The 16,617-nt window shown below is 39.8% G+C and overlaps 1 protein-coding gene across 2 annotated transcripts in view; it reads right to left on the bottom strand.

Moving 5' to 3' along the window:
• Nucleotides 1-15,845: 15,845 nt before the first annotated feature.
• kif18a (kinesin family member 18A) overlaps nt 15,846-16,617 on the bottom strand; it is a 28,525-nt gene continuing 27,753 nt past the window's right edge. For both annotated transcript variants that reach the window (XM_041036303.1, XM_041037102.1), the window contains exon 18: nt 15,846-16,613. In XM_041036303.1, coding sequence (XP_040892237.1) covers nt 16,477-16,613 — 137 coding nt within the window. In that variant the 3' untranslated portion in view covers nt 15,846-16,476. The remainder of the gene's footprint in view (nt 16,614-16,617) is intronic.

Raw genomic sequence — 16,617 nt, 5'->3', positions numbered from 1 at the left:
ACAACGCCATTAGGGGTCTTACGTGATTGAAATAAGCGACGGCAGTCCAAGTTTATGGGGATACTAGTTCCTGACTGATCGCTCGCTTCACTGCCTCAAATCTTTAAATCCGCATCGAGCAACAATGACAGAGATATAAAACTTCTGAGACATATCCATATTCACGTGTTTGTGTTTTAGACTGTGAACTCCCTCTTTGGCGAAGGGCCATAGGCCCATTACGCATACGCACAACTGGTCATTTAGATGTTTCTGACACGGGCGATGCACAGCCAAGTCGGATTTACAAAACAAATATCACATTAATAGCGCCCCTATGTCTGTCTGTCAAGTTCTTGAGAAACTTGTTGCTGCTCAAAATGACCCCCCCCCTCCCCTCGTCACCCAAAAACCCCCATCCTGCGCTTTTTCTTTTCGGGACCAAACACTCTCATATATACTTACATTGTCAAAATTCTGTTGAAGTGCTGCGTTTTTTGCGTATTTTTTTTTTTGCGGACAGATATGAGAGAAATCAAAAAGTTAATCCACGTCCTCCAGAGCCGCAATTACACCGAGAGAGGCGATCAGAGCGTTTAAAGCAAGGAGTGATACTTTTCGATCGGGAATATCTGGAAGTTCAAAGGCGAAATCTGTTTTCAGTAAAATTCCATCAGTTGCACTGCCAACACTCAGCCATCTGATTGTTATGCAGTGACGAAGCGCTGTGCTTGCAAGTGAAGCCCCAAATGTACTAAGTAACATGAGTAATAGGTGATATTTGCCTGACTCTTTGCCAGCATCCCAAACTTTGCAGAGTGTTTGTAAGAAAAGTGTCATTCTTGTGGTATAAATGACTTTTTTTTTTTTTTTTTTGGTCATAGTTTATAGAAGTCACGCTGCATGGGTGGCGCGTTATTGGAACCTGTAGGCGTGCGTCTGCAAAGAGACAATAGCTCCAATCTGACAAATCCTTGGACTTATCTCACAACAACACAACACAACCACAACAGCAGCTAAAAGAAAAAAAAAGCTGCTCATCAAAGTGTTTTGGGGAACTCGAGACCTGCAGCTCCGGCGCACAGTTCGCCTTCTGCCTCTGTGTGTGAATCATGGGTGTAAAAGGGGGGCAACACTATCCCTTTGTCACCACATAGGCTTCATGCACTGATTTTTTTGAAGTTTTACTCTGCAGCTTTATGACAGTACAGAGTGAAGAAAAAAAAGATGCAAGTTGCTGTGTTGTCGGTGTCACTCGTCAATATTGTTTCCACCAAACTTCTAACACATTCAAAAGTCTTTTCTTGGCAAATATAGTTGGTTCTAATTTGGTCTGACTACGCATGTACTCTGTCATCTTGCTTTTAGAGGCAGTGGCCAAAAAAACTTATTTTCTTTGCAGTTTGAGTCAATACATTTCTGTCTTAAAGACACAAGATGGCATAATCAGATAAAATTAGATTTTTTTTTTATTAGAATTATTATTTGCCAAGAAAGATGCACTTTTTTTCATGTACCATACAGGCAACAAGTACTGGACTTGAGAGTCACACATAGCTTATTATCCTTGAACTCACTTCTTTCTAAATGTAGGCTTTTCACACAGTGGCTACTCATTACAGGCTACTAATAAAAAGGAGTGACGTAAAGAGAGAGGTAACACATATCAGCTCGACGTGGACAACACGCTGCGGGTGAACAATCCCCTTCATTCGCTTCACACGATTAAATGATTAGGATGTATGTGTCCCATCGCCTCTCGGGGCTCCTACCATCATCCTACTCTCAGTCCTTTTTGCTTCCTGACGTGGTAACTTGACTTGCTCCTACTTGTGATGTTGTTAACACTTCCTCTGCTCCCACAGCTTTTCGCAGACTCTGTTACTGACTCATGCTCGTCCCTTTTTCCACTATCCATGCCCTCCCCCGCACTCTTCACCACAATATCTTATGGCTGAGTCCGAGGTCACAGATCAATCACTTCATCCCCTGGGCTGCATATGACTGCATGGCATTTTGCTCTGTGGTCTGCCAAGATACTTCACCTCTTTTGAGCTTACTCTTGGAACTTTAAAAGTGTTTTGAGTGGAATGTATTTTGGCAGAGGGAGTGTTATTAAAATGTGTAGCCAACGGGCTGCACTGTGGGATAAATGTGGAGATGAATGTGCACCATTACAGATCTTTGAGGTCTGTTAAGAAAGGTTGAAGTTGGTATAGATGTTGATGTTCAGTAGGTGCAGTAAACAGCAAAGAAAATGTATGGTGTCAGAATAATAGCAGGAATAGCAGGAATAGCCGCAGTGTTGCTCTTCAGTGGTTGGCTTTTCACCACTTGTTATTACTTTTTTGTGTGTGAACCTGCCTTTAAGGTGGGATCTTATGTGATTTAAACCAACCTTTCCTGAGGATCTGCCAACAATCTGTTTGTAAAAGCCTGATGTGTATCCCAACTCTGCCCTCTCAAATGACACCTGTACAAAATTAATCATTAAAAAAAAATATTGTTAAAGCCATTTTAACACTGCAGTCATCATACTTCCCTGTTTACATCTGCTAATCACATTTGAGCCCTGCCTGGTCTCTGGAATCATTACTAAAATGTAGAGTGCCAGCCTAAAATTTTGAGTCTATCAGCACTTTCCTCCCCCTCGCTGTAATGACAACTATTAAGCGAGGATGGATCCAGTCGGGGCTGTGTGTATCATTACTCTGTCTTAATCTTTGTTCCATAAATATTGATAACAAGGGCCCCACGTCATGTGTTACTAGCACCTGCTGTTAAAAATAGAAGGCCTGCTGATGGCAGGTTATCTCTTACTGTCAGATCGCAGTGTATCTCCCCCTCTCTACCTCTTGTACAGTATCTACAGGAAGTTGAGCTCTGGGACGAACAAAGAGCAGACAGAAAACATCAAATGATTACACTCCAGTAGATCATTCTACTGTACCTCATGCCTCTTCTATTTGCCCTCAAACAAAGTGTATTTTGTAAAAAAAAAAAAAAAAAGAAAAGAAAAAGAAAGTGCCAACAATATTAAAGTCTTGATTCATTTACATAAAAACACAATTTCTTTTCAAAAATCCTGCATAATGAAAGAGTCACAATAGCTTAATCCAGTCACCCTGTTGACAATGTGCTTCATGCTGTACATCTGTCATTCTGTCGTGCAGCTTCATAATATTTCTGTAGAGTGTGGAATTAATTATCAGGCTCGGTCGGTGACTCAGAGCTCAGGTCTTCAGAAAGTAATGCAGCCCGTAAATAATCGCTCTACTGCCACCATACTTCACACTGATGGCGAGTGCTGCATTTGTGCTAATTTCGCCGTTCTATGTATAGTGTGACGGACAGTGTCAGGATGGATGATATTTGGGTTGCCCCAGTGGCTTAGCAGGCTGAAATTGAACTGAGTGTGCTGGTGTGATATTGAGAGTTTCGATCTGGCTTTGCTGCGTACAGTATCATCCGTCTTCTCCCGGCCATCTTTTACCAGTTAAACACCAGGTGACTATGTAAACTCTGTCTTTAGTGCCTGAGGGGAGAAATCCAGAGCTCTGGGTGTGACATATAAGTGCATTGATCTCCTAACTCTGACTAACCTCCGTCTGCTCAACAGCCGGATGCTGCCTGTCTGCCATTAGCTTTATGACTGCCAGGGTGAGACAGGTAATCTGGGCCTGCCAATGGAATGAGAGGCTGCCAAATGACAGTGGGCAACAAGGAAGATAAACATCAAGAATTTGACTTAAATTATGGAGAATATCTTAGATGAGTTTCATCACTTGAACAAAAAGAAAAGGGAGCACAGAAATATGGATCCAAACTTGTCTCAGATTAAATATCGCCCCAGGACAGTGACTTATTCGTAATTGAAATGAATGCAATGTATTTTAATTCTGCAGCGTGGTGCACCGAGATGAGATTGTTGTGTGAGTGTTTGTGTAAGCTCGAATGTGTACGGAGTGGTGTGAATTTGAATAGATGTATTTGCATCTTGTTGCTTAGCCAAAGGCATTATTGGTTCCCAGTGGCAGTGACCTGAAATTTTGCATGCACGGCAACTCTGCAAATGGAAGCCCCTTTATGATGAGCCAAATATTGTACAATAGAAGTATGAGGCACTGACCTTCAATGCAGCACATATATGTAACACACGTTGACAGAGGTGATCACATTGCATGGTTGTCTCTCCTTCCCAGATTTTCTGCTGAACTCTATGAGGAAAGAAGAAAAAAAAAAAACAGTAAAAATGTATTTAAGTCTGTGGTTCAGATGGTTCAGATTGATTTGGTGGCTTTGGCCATTAACATTCAGTCCTGTTTGAATGCCACCCTGTCTTCAAGTAATTAAGAAGTCAGACACACTGTAATGTAAGCAGACAAATGACTGAAAAGACGGCCAAGGCAGCAAAATACCAAATGTGTGGTTATCTTTATAGCTTGCAGATGTACAGAATTCATTCCACAGCAGTACTGCACGCACACTCAGGAGGTAGGTGGTAGATTGTGCATTCAGATAATCGCTTTGTGCACTTCAGTCCGTCACCAGTGAGGTGGACTGAAACTGCACAGGCTGCTGATCTTGTAATGGACTTTTGAACTATACACTGATCCCACCAACACCTTCTTTTACTTTGCATAAAGAAACATAAGCTTTCTCCGTATAGTGAAGTTTGACAGAATATGTAGTCGGTGTGTACATTTCTAGTATAACCACCAACCATTGTAAATACCTTGCCTTAAAATCCAGTGTAAGCCAACTTAAAACATAGTCAGTCAAGGTCCACAACCCTGCAAAATTCATATCAGCATTAATCAGGCTTTAAAACAAAACTGTTTTTTCAATATTTTTATGTAAAAGCCCTATTTTCTGACCCCCATACTAAAAATGCCTATGTGATTAAAATAATCTTTATCAGCTTAAGCACTTGTGGGCACCCAGGAGTGGACGGGTCAAGAGTTTTAGCTCTTTTACTGGCCGTCTGATATAAAAGACAGAAGCAGCTGCCTGCAGAGGAGGTGGAGGCTCGTGACTTGGAAGCTGGCAGTTCAAATCCCTGGACTGGCTGACGAAAGCTTGGTAGGAAAGTAACACTGTGCTCTGCCTCAACAGCAACTGTCAAAGTGCTGTTGCACAGAGTCACTGAAGTCCAAACTGTTCAGATACAACAGTGCAAGACTGCGACTGGTTTACTGGGCAGCTCCCAGGTGTGAGCGAGTGAACTTTCCTGATTTTAATCAAGTGTATGTTAGAAATTACAGTACGAGCTGATAGTCAAACTAATCAAACATGAAGCAGTGTGTGTGGGTGTTCAAATGAAGATTTTAATCTTCATGTAACACCTACTTAAACAACGAAGCTCATCCTTGACCTTGGAAACAGCAACTGTGGAAACAATCTCAACACAAGGCTAATTTAGTAGCTGTTCTGGAGCTTTTTATTACATCGCACGAGCTTCATCGGCAGATGGAGTTTCCCCAGTGTTAGAAAAATGTGCAGAAAATTCTGAAGCACCAGGCACAGCTACTAAATGGACCTTTTGGTGAGACTGATCGACTCCCAATTTGTTATTTTAGATAATATGAATACACACGAACCTCACTGTAATTATTTTGGAACATTAAGACAAAATAATCAAAATAGTCTCCAATTTTTGCTCTCTGATCGCAGCATGTGCTTTAAAAGACGGAGGCCTGATGGACTCTTGAATTTATGAAAGAGGTTTTGATTACAACACAACAGACAGCTTGATGCCACTGCAACATTTTCAGAATTTGAGAAATCAAACAAGTTTCTGACCCACTTTAAAAGAAAAAGAAAAAAAATCCCCAGAAGGTAATGTTTCAGCACCAGTTTGCCATAAACTGAGAGTGGTAAACTGGGCAGGATGATATAATCCTATTGCAGATAGGTATCAGCATAAGTCAGCCAATAATTTCTTTCTCTCTTTCTGTTTGAGGTAGTTAGAAACGGTGCAACCATTACACATTTTATCCACCACTGATCACTGACAAGCTGTTTTTTTTTCTAATGTAAAATGTTCCATTTGTTCATAATTCTTTAAAAACAGAAATCCTTTTTTCTCTTATGTGTCCATATAGAAAATAATAGTGGCTGATATATTATTAGTGAAGTTTTCAAACAATGACATCAATAACAGCCTCAGTACCGATGAGGCTCAATTTTAAAGCTACTTATACCAGACGGGAAGTTTTCCACACATTCATGCTGAACGACAATAAGCTAATATCTAAAGTATTATCTGGACAAAAAAGTGAAGTTTTACATGTTATTTTTCGTGCAAATCAAACATCAAGACATGATGTGTAAATTAGTCAGCTTTACAGGTGCTGGTGAGCGAGTGTAACCTTTTTTGTTCCCTGCTGTTTCCAGTCTTTCTGCTAAGCTAAGCTAAGCTAACCAGCTGCGGGCTGTGGCTTCATGTTTACTGTGCAGATATGAGAATAGTATTGATCTTATCTGACATGACTTCAAATGCCGCCCTATTCCTTTAAAATGGAAATTTTAAAATATCTACAGTTTCATTACAACTGGGCTGAATCACCTGTTGAAGAGGCTTTTGGCGGTATGCTCAAAAGCTCCAGTTTAAAAGCTACTAAATACACCTGCTGAGATTTGTTTGTCAGCTATTGTTATCATATGTTTTTATATTTTTACAACTCTTGACTGTCTAAAGAGTATCAACCTCAAACTTTGTCACATGATGTTTTTCCATATCTGAACTGCATGGCCCCAACTCCCCGTCAAACTCCCCTCCCCACACCCTGTACAATAAAGTCAAACAAGATTCCCCATTACAGTTGACAGACAGACAGTAGGCACAAAGTTTAAAATAAAGGTCTTAAAGGGAATAAAAGCTTTGCAGTGAATGGTGAGGGAATTGTTAAGGATAATACAAAGGAGTGGGATTTCTCGTGCATTTGTCTGCGAGGGATATCCCAGCCAAAGTTTCTCTATACATCAAAGGGCCGCTGCAAATAAAAGCACACTTGTCAGGGGCGAACAAACTGCCTCCTTTGTGCCTTCTACCAGCCAAATTCAGACACACAAAGCCTTTGGATGTACAACACAGCAAAGAAGACATACTATTCACATGACATGCTTTGCTCTCTGGTGGTTTGCTGTGTGCTTTTGTCTGCTCTGACCAGAACAGATATATAATATCACTGGATCAAAATCCTTTCAGTCCCTTTTACTCCCTGTTAAAGACTCCCGTTACACTCCCTCCCCCCATACACTCCACTATTCTTTCTTTTCTTAAACAAAGTAAACTTGATGCAGCCAGATAACACTTGCAGCCCTCAGGCCTAATGCCCAAAAATGAGTCTCAGGTTCATTCCGTTTTGTTTTTTTGTTTTTTTCTAGCAAGGAACCTCATAGAGACTGTGGTCAGACAGAGTGGACACGTTTCACCTTAGCCTCAGGACACATTTGTCCGTTTTGGTTTTCCATTTCTTCAAACATCTGTCACCTGCATCTTTCACATGTCTGTGAAATAATTCACTATCACTTAGAAAGTTTTTCCATGCCAAGGAAAAAGTTAGGAGAAAGTATTTTTACCGCCCGCACACTGACATGACTCACAATTACACACATACACACACACACACACCTGAATCACATATTAACTGCTAATTACTTTTGCAGTTAATCGTTTGTGAAATACATACATATGTATATATGTTACAGTATCTACCAAAAATCTGAATCTGAATTTGTTCTGATATGACCTAAGGCAGTGGTTCCCAACCTGTGGGTTGGGACCCCTTGAAGTAGTCAGAAAACCTCTAACGGGGTCTCGAGATGATTAACAAGGTGGAAGAAAACTCTACAAAAAAAACAAGTTCTGCTTCATAAAACTTTTTTTACCATTCAGGGCGCCACACAGAAATCAAAATAAATCTGTAAAGGGAAAAAAACTCACTCTTTGTTGGAAACATCTCATTGTCTATTGCAACACAGTAAGCAGACATTTTAAGAAACCAGGAGGAAACATTTTGAAATCATTATAGATGCCAATCAACTGTTTACTGAAAAAGTCTGTGATTTATAAATCTGACAAACAACACATTTGCTTTAGTTGTTACTGGTTCCAGTTCTTAGCTGCCTTACACAACTATTCTTCCTGCCAGTCTTGATTCTTGACTCTTTTCAATATAGCAACATACGCCAAATTTTCAGAGGAACGCCAAATTATCGATTGGCTGGAAATATTAGGTAAAGCCCAGAATGATCACAGGAGAAGGGAGACCTTTTTAATTATGTGTGTGTGGCTGGGAAATCAAAGCCTGGTTTCACTGGATTTTAATGACATTATGTGCTATTTTTATTTTATTTTTTTTTTACATTTGAGAAAAAAAACATCACGGCACACCTGAGCTCACTCAGAGGCACTATGGCGAAAACCACAGCGTCACTCTGCCTTAAGAGATTTCAGTGTGTTGAATAAAGCAAGTCTCTGAGTGAATGCAATGACTCATCACCAGGGTCATTTGCCTTTCACTGCAAATGAGTGTGGGTGTCTGACTAACTTGCAGTTATAAGCTGGATATTGTTTTTTAATCATTGGAGAGAGATAAAGAAAGGGTGAGAAAGAGAGACCTAGTGTTTGTGTTTGTGTGTACAGTACGTATGGAAGAGTGAGAGAGCGTGCGTGTGTGTGTGTAGCTGTGTACAGATTGTGTGCCAGAGAGTCTGAGGGCCACATTTTTAGTCTTTGAGATGCATTGTATGCCCGGAGCCCGGATGCCGGTTTCCTGTCATCCGACACAGAAGCCCTCTGTGTGTCAGCAGTGAAGTATGCCTCGCTCCCACATGCATTTGAGGGAGAAGCGCACACAAAGTGGGAGGAGATATTATAAGTGTGGTTATTTGTGCATCCTGACTGATTCCTTACAGTTCACACACACACACACACACGCATTGTGAAGGCTGGTTTTAAGTGGAATTTTTTTTTTTCATTTCTACAAAGCAGGTGCAGATTTTTAGCAGGTTTTTAAAATTAAAGGCTAAGGTAGGCAGGAGGAAAATTTAATTAAGCTCTATCTGAAATCCAGCCCACATATAGCTACTATAATATCCATGGTAACACTTTATTTAAAAGGGTGTGCATGAGGCTGGCATTACACTATCATGAAAACTGACATTATCATTAATTAAACTTTTGCAATTGTTTATGATTGTTGTCAGTAAGAGGTATCTAACTGATAATCACCCCCACCTGAAGGTGTTGTCAGATTCTGAAAAGAAGCTGTCAAAGGTGTTAAGCTTTCAGAACAGTTATCACATTGACGTGAATTAAGTATCATATAACTTTATTATATCTTCATAAAACTTCTAAACTCTTCCACCATGTAATAAAATGATTCACATAACAGTCACAGGAATGTTGAAAAGTAAACAGTAAAAAAAAACCAAAACAAAACATTACTGGTAACTTTAAAATGACATTATCGACCAAAACAACATTAAAATGGGGACTGCATCAATTTTACACATCTAAGTCTGTTTATAGGTTTTGGGGTGTGCGAGTGCTAATGTGAAAAAAGTTGTGCAAAGCCTTTTGTGGCCTGTGGGAACTGCACAAAGTCGGAGGAAATGTTTCAAGTGATGCCACATGAGGCAACGTTGGTTGACCACAAATTGGGAAAATGCAAAAAAAAAACCCCAAAACAAAACAGAAAAAATAGTGATCTGCCAGACTTAGGCAAAAAAAAAAAAGGCAAAAGGCTCTAACTCTAAACTCCAACTTAAAGGGACTCTAACTTTTTTGACTTAAAGCTATCAGAGCCTACAAAAACTATCCACTTACAAAGTTTGAATTCCACATCACAGGGTCGTTCAGATGGACACTTCTAGAGAATAAGGTAAACATGATCCAACTTGAACCTGGCTAACAACACACTGGGTGTTAACGTAGGAGACTGCTGTTCATTTTCCGTTTCGAGCTGCAATACAGCGTTGTCTTCACCATGTGGTTATTACTGTAACCATGACAACGAAGGCCCCTAACCATAACTATTTACTTATTATAACTGATACTATGATCTTTCCCTAAACCTGACAAAGTTATTTTTGTGCATAATCTAACCACATGATGCAGTCACGAAATTCTAAAAGCTTGAAGTTGAGATGAAAATGAAGGCTGAGTTTGAGGATGGGTGTGGTCTGACCCATGAGTACTGAATACTCATGTAATAATGTAGTAATGACAACCACTGAGTACTCATGGGTTGGAACATCAACATGTTGACAGGTGTTGCGACTGGTGCTCGATCTGGTTTAATTTTGCCACAGCTCTGACTATCACTCTGAATCGCTTGTTCTCCATACCAACGGTCGCTGCTGAAGCTCAAAGCCGTTGTCATATTTAGAACCATGAGTTAAACTGAAGTGACAGAGAAAACAAGGATTTCTCAGAAATGCAGATGAAATAATTAAAACTGGTGGCGATAGCATACACCTTTGTTTAAATTATCAAGGAGACTTGACCTTCTGTGCTGAGAAACAAAGAGGGTTTTGTAAAAGTCAACGTGGAAATCTACGCTGGGGGAGAGAACACTAATGGAACTCGCAGCTTCTCCCTCTTCTTAACTCTGTTACCTGAGGTGATCAAACTCTTTGCACATATTAATAAGAACGATAAAGGTGTTAAGCTGTATTACCCTAACAGGCACAACAAAACAAACCGGAGAGTGATGCAGATGTGAATCAAGCGCAGTCTGTACACGCCCACACAGTCCTGAGAGGAGGTCTAATAAGCCAAAACAAGTGAAAACACCTGTGTGGGTGTAACATGGATGAGTAGTTTTTTTGAAACTGGACAGGCCTGAATTAAAAGTCATTCAGCTGTAGAATAAAAAGCATGTCAGGAAGAATAAAGGGCCTCAGGTGTTGTGTTGAAATTGATTTTCTCTTCTAATATTTGCTTTTTATCATAAATTACTGGATATTTCTTTTTTTTCCATTTTTAAAATGTTCAAATGATCAAATAATCTGAGAAGATTTCATCACCCTTCGGTTTCCATGGTCATAACCCACAAACACAGGCAAAGGGTATTAGGGGTGCCTACCATTTGCAGCCTCAGCCTCAAAAAACAGGATTCGCTCCCTGTTCGTCCCCACTGCTCCTAAATATTTAGGACAGGAGAAATGCAAAGGACAACATTTCGGTAGAGGGATCAATAAAGTCTAATTTAAATCAAAGAAATATAGACATAGCCCTTATGTAAGCATCACTGAAGCTACATCGTCATCGGGTGGAGAATCCCCTCAATTGGCGACAAACTTTCGAATGCAAACAGCACAAAGAAAGATGGCAGAACAACAGGATGCTGTAAACTAAATGAAGAAAGAGGGAGGATTTACAGGGCACAGGTGTGAAAGGCTGCCGGGAAACAAAGACAATTTGAATGTCTGTATATTCCCTAACCATCCTAAAGAGGTGGAGTCATCCATTCACTCCAGTGTGCAGCGTTTCCTGGAAGTTGCGGAAAAGGGCAATGAGCACACACTCATGCAATGTATAATACCAGTAGGTTTGGGACTTAACCCTGTCTCCATGGCAATTGCTGCAATGATGACAAATTTGCTGTTTCAATAAACAAAATGACTAAAAATTCTGGAGCCTAAGCTGATGTCTCACTGTTGTGTGTTTTAGTGATATAGTCATTACATGGGTAACACAGAAGGGACACATTAACACAAGAGGATATTTTAGACTGTGTGCCTTACAGACGGAATAAAACAGAACTGGTTTGTCACAGTTTGTGTTTGCAGTCTGTGGGTTCAGACTTTAAGTCAGCAAAGTGCTTCAGTAGTCTCTGCAAATCGTGAAATGTTTGTTTGCAAGGCTACCTGCACCGTACAGCTCATTCTCCTGAGGATGAGTCATCCACAGGCTACATACAGTACATTTGAGGTGGGCTTTGGAAAAGCTCCTGGAGGAGAATGTAGAGGGGCAAAGAACACTGCTGAGCCATCACAGCTGTACTGATTTTCTGTCACATTGTTTCACAACAGGAGACATTACCTGGTAAAGGAAACTGTAAATCTCACCCATCCCCCACTATAACCACTGCACAAGGTCCTGTCAACAGTCAGCTGTGTATTGATAAAGGGAGCCAGGTATTTGCTGCCACACTGTTTCCTTTTAAAATTTGTTTGCTGAGTAAAACGTAGAGGGGGATTATAATGTGAAAAAAAGAAAAATCTAAAAAAAAAAAAAAAACCCAAAAAACAAAAAACTGCTGGGCAGACAAAAGAGGATGACAAACAAACGTGTAAGCAAACATTTGCGTTATCTGATATATTTCTGCAATAGGAATCATGAATAATTATATATTATTTGACTCAGAGTGAAAAAACACAATGTTCCATCTGCTTTCCCCTGATTTCTCTTCATTTCTGTGTATGATAACTAGTATACATATGATGTCCTTGGGGACTGGTGTATGTTATTACCTCAGATCGACCTCATTTTACCAAAGTCAGCCAAACAGTGTCCAGAAAAGAAGTAGAATTAGAGAAAAACAGCAAATTTTGACATTACAGAAGCTTTTCTGCAGGGTAAACAACTAAGACAAGCGGATTATCAAAACTGTTGGTGATTAATTTTCTGGTAAGTGACTGACCGATTAATTGACTAATCATTTCAACACCAGTTTAAAACTCTGTAAAAGTGTAAGCTATCGAGGCTTACCTTATCCAGAATCACTACGTCCGACTTCCTTCAGAGCTGAAGTATCTCCCCACGTTAGTGCTCCACTGCAGTGATTTTATTGTATAGTTACGTGTCTATTTCTTTGCCTCCCACAGCAGGATTACTGGACACAAATGTATGTGGTGTAAACAACAATCTTCATGGCCCTGCTTTACATGCCAAGTCCAGTGTGCGTCCCAGGAATTTCCATAACCCCCATTTAAATATTTGCATTAAGCATCACGGGACGGGACAGTGAGCAGAAGCAACACTCTTGCGCCTCGCTTACAATGCTGTATTTCTGACTGAAAAGTAAAATTTATTTTCTACTACTGAACACTGAAAACATATTTTCCATTTAAATCCCCTCTATTATTATTATCTATCTATTTTTAATTGAACTGAGCCATCCATAAATGCATAAGTGCCCCCCAAAAAATGTGTAGAGGAGCAAAAAAAAAAAACAAACAAAAAAAAACAAAAAACAAAAAACCATGGCTGCTCGACAAATATTTAAAGCACTATTTGAATCTGAAATATTAATCTCCATTTTTCAGCCTGTTCACATGAGACGCAGTAAGCGCATCAAGCATGCCAGCCTTTTTCAAGTGACTTTTACATATAATTTTTAGGTTAACAGAGGTACAACAAAAGCCAACAAGCAACACCATTAGTGGTAAAAGGACATACAGTGCTGGTGGTCAGATCTCCACAAGTTATTTCACTGTGACATATTGCTTTAAGATTTCAGGTCATCTAATTAGACAGGGGATGAAAAGTTCACAGCTGTGACGTGCTGCCTTGTGGGAGTTAGGAACATTGTAGGAGGGATCATATGCTTATATTTGTATGTGGTAGTCTGTGTCGCTCTTCCTGGCCATGAACAAATATAAAGGCTTAAAAAAAATGCTCTCAGTTTCATTTAGGTCAACACTCAAGGTTTTTGAATGGGAATAATGATAAAAAAAAAAAATCAGAATTGATTGCATCAGTCCTTTGTGTGTCTGTGTGTTAGTGTGATGGTATCTGGGGGTGTGGCAGGTTAAATGTTGCAAATGTTGATGGTTTATCTACATGTGAAGTCTTTTTTTTTTTTTTTAGCAGCCTTCCCTGTTGTCTCTGTTTATTATCACTCATCTCTGACTCTGCATGAGGTCCAGCAAAAGCTATTTTCCCTGTGATCAGGAACAAAAAATAAAACAATAACATCAAAATTCCTCTGACAGTTACATGTTGTAGTATAAAGACAGTAAATTGAAAGTGCTCTGCCTTGAGGGCGAAATGCCATTAAAGTCACCATGATCGTTGTTTAACAATGCAAAAATAGAGTTAACAACTTTGTGACGCATTTGCACAGAGGTGTTTTTTACTAACAAATCACAACACATTGCATGTAATGTCTCTCATGGAGGCAAGATAAGACAATGGGTCCGACATGATCTGAGATTCTACCTGCAGTTGCTAAGCAACACCCACCTCCAACCTCTCAATCTGTCCCATTGGTCAGCAGGAAAAACGCACAAGGCGTCCCATTGGCTAAGAGGAAGTTAATAAACTTTAGCCAAGACCTGCCTCCCTGTGTGCGCACACACACTCTCCCCCTCTCCCTCTCTCACACACACACAATGAAGAGATTCTTGTGAATGAGAGCATGAGAGGGTGTCAGTGCTTGCGCAGTACAGTGCTGATATATGCATTGAGCTCCTGAGCTAAAAATAAAGATCACACTGAATGCTGTGCCACTGAAAGTTGCAAGACTGAATTCAAAGTGACAAGTCTAGTTCTCTCCAGACAGAGCAACGAGGTCCCACCCTCATCACAGATAGATCCAGGAGGTATTTTTTGACATTTGTTTTTAGTATAGAGTTCTAATAAAAGCTTGTTCCCAGTGAATCTTCCCATTTGATCAGGCTAAAAATGCAACATAGGAAAGCCTAAAATATCTTTGAAACACAATTCAAAGTGGTATTTAGCAGTGGTTCCCAATCTTTTTTTTGGTCTAACGTTCCCCTACAGCCCCATCAGATGAGCTCAGGTACCCCTTCATTGACAATCTTGTCATGTGCTTTAGACTGGATATTGAACTAGATGTTGTTTCGCACAGTTTATTCTATAAAAGCGGAAATTGGTTCAAACATATACAGTTGAATTGTCAGTGTTTAGGTTGGTTTGGTTTACATTTGTACTACACTATAACTTAGTTTATCTTTTACAGTTATCTAACTATTTCCGCTGTCTGTCCATTACTTTGAGCCAACTTTATTATGCCTAGCAAGTTTTTCATTAACTGCTTCACTACTTTTAGCATGATTTTGATGATGAATGTAAAACTTCACTTAAGTTTTGAACAAATGGAGCTTAAGTTAATGAGAACATCTCTGTCAAGACTGAATGTGGAGTCTGTGTCTCTTATCATCCAGTACACTGTGACAGTACTTAAGTGGAACAGAGATCGACAGACAGTCAGAACAGATCTCTTAGTTCAGTTTCTTAGCCTGCTCGCTTTTCATGGCTGTAAATAGAACTTCTGGCCCTAATTCCATTTCCCCCCATTGTTGCAAGAAACAAAAGGGAAGTGAAGGGACCGTCAATGACCGAAGGAGAGAGATGCAATCCATAAACAGCTGTTTCCACGTGCCTCCCCCTGCTGATTTTGAGCGATTATTGTGAATGCTCAGATTATTAAATGTAAATAAATAATGCTTTGTTTGTGATGTCAGTTTTAACAGCTAGCCCCTTGGTGTTGTCCAATGTGCTCCAGGCACTGTGGTATTTTTTGATGCATTCAGCGCATAGTCGGACTGGCCATTGGACATACCGGGACAAATCCCCGGGGGCCGCCACATCGGTGGCCCAGTGTGCCGTTAAAAAATCCATAAAGTTTTTTACCAGCCCTGTCAGAAAGCCTGCTGCATGCGTGTTCTGGGACTGGTCTCACTGGCCAATCATAACTAAGTTTCAGTCCCCCCTTCCCATTTCATGAGCTTGTCCTACGTCATTCATTGTTGGAACATCTTATAACTCAAACTTCATTGAAAACCACATTCAGACTTTTGACCCCCCCCAAAAAAACATAAAAAATAAAAAAATAGAGATAACATTTAAGAAGAGGATTTATTTACTTTAAAACAGCCAAAGATTCTGTGACAAGCAGTTTTATTACGAAATATCTATAACCCCATGTTATTAACTGTACAAAAGGGAAAAAAAAGCATAAAAATAAAAATGCAAACAGCTCAGTATAGAGCAGACTATTTATTTATTTTTTTGCAGCCAAACCTCCATTTGAGGTCATTTGAGGAACAGTCTGCCTCTGATAATAGCTGCCCTGGGAAATATGGTAACCTACCAAACCTATCACTGTTTTAGAGTATAGCTAAAGAACATAATGTACGTAAAACACAAAGCATCCACAGGACATGTTTTATTTCTTACTGTCAGTTTGCACATGAGCGTTTTAAGGGTAGGGTTAGAAATAATAAAAATTTGTCCTTAATCTATCAAGAGAATAATCTAAAAAGATGACCAATACCTATACAATGTTTATATACAGTCAAGTAAAATTTCAGTGCAATGTGAAGCTGAAATGAAGAATATGAGAAAATAATGTGACTTACATTTTGCATTTCATCTTCTTACATTAGCCTCTGTGTTGGAGAAGCCTACACAATGGACTATTTTTATTTTAGGTTTTTAGGATTTTCTTTTGAAAAGATGAATTTGGACGGAAAGGGTAGAGAATGAAAATGGCCTGATCTGAACATGATGTTGCTTTACATCCGCTTTGCCACTCGTTTTAACTGTTGAGATGTTTTATAGAAAATGGACTTGGATTTCTGAGGTTCGAGGAGGCTGAGATTTCCTTCAGAAATGCTCCTCACAACTCTACGAGGTTTGTTCTCCTCTGAACCTGA

Source organism: Toxotes jaculatrix, chromosome 1, assembly GCF_017976425.1.
Source record: "Toxotes jaculatrix isolate fToxJac2 chromosome 1, fToxJac2.pri, whole genome shotgun sequence".
Taxonomy (NCBI): domain Eukaryota; kingdom Metazoa; phylum Chordata; class Actinopteri; family Toxotidae; genus Toxotes; species Toxotes jaculatrix.
Note: the sequence above shows the minus strand (reverse complement) of the source record. Positions and strands in the feature narration are given on the sequence as shown.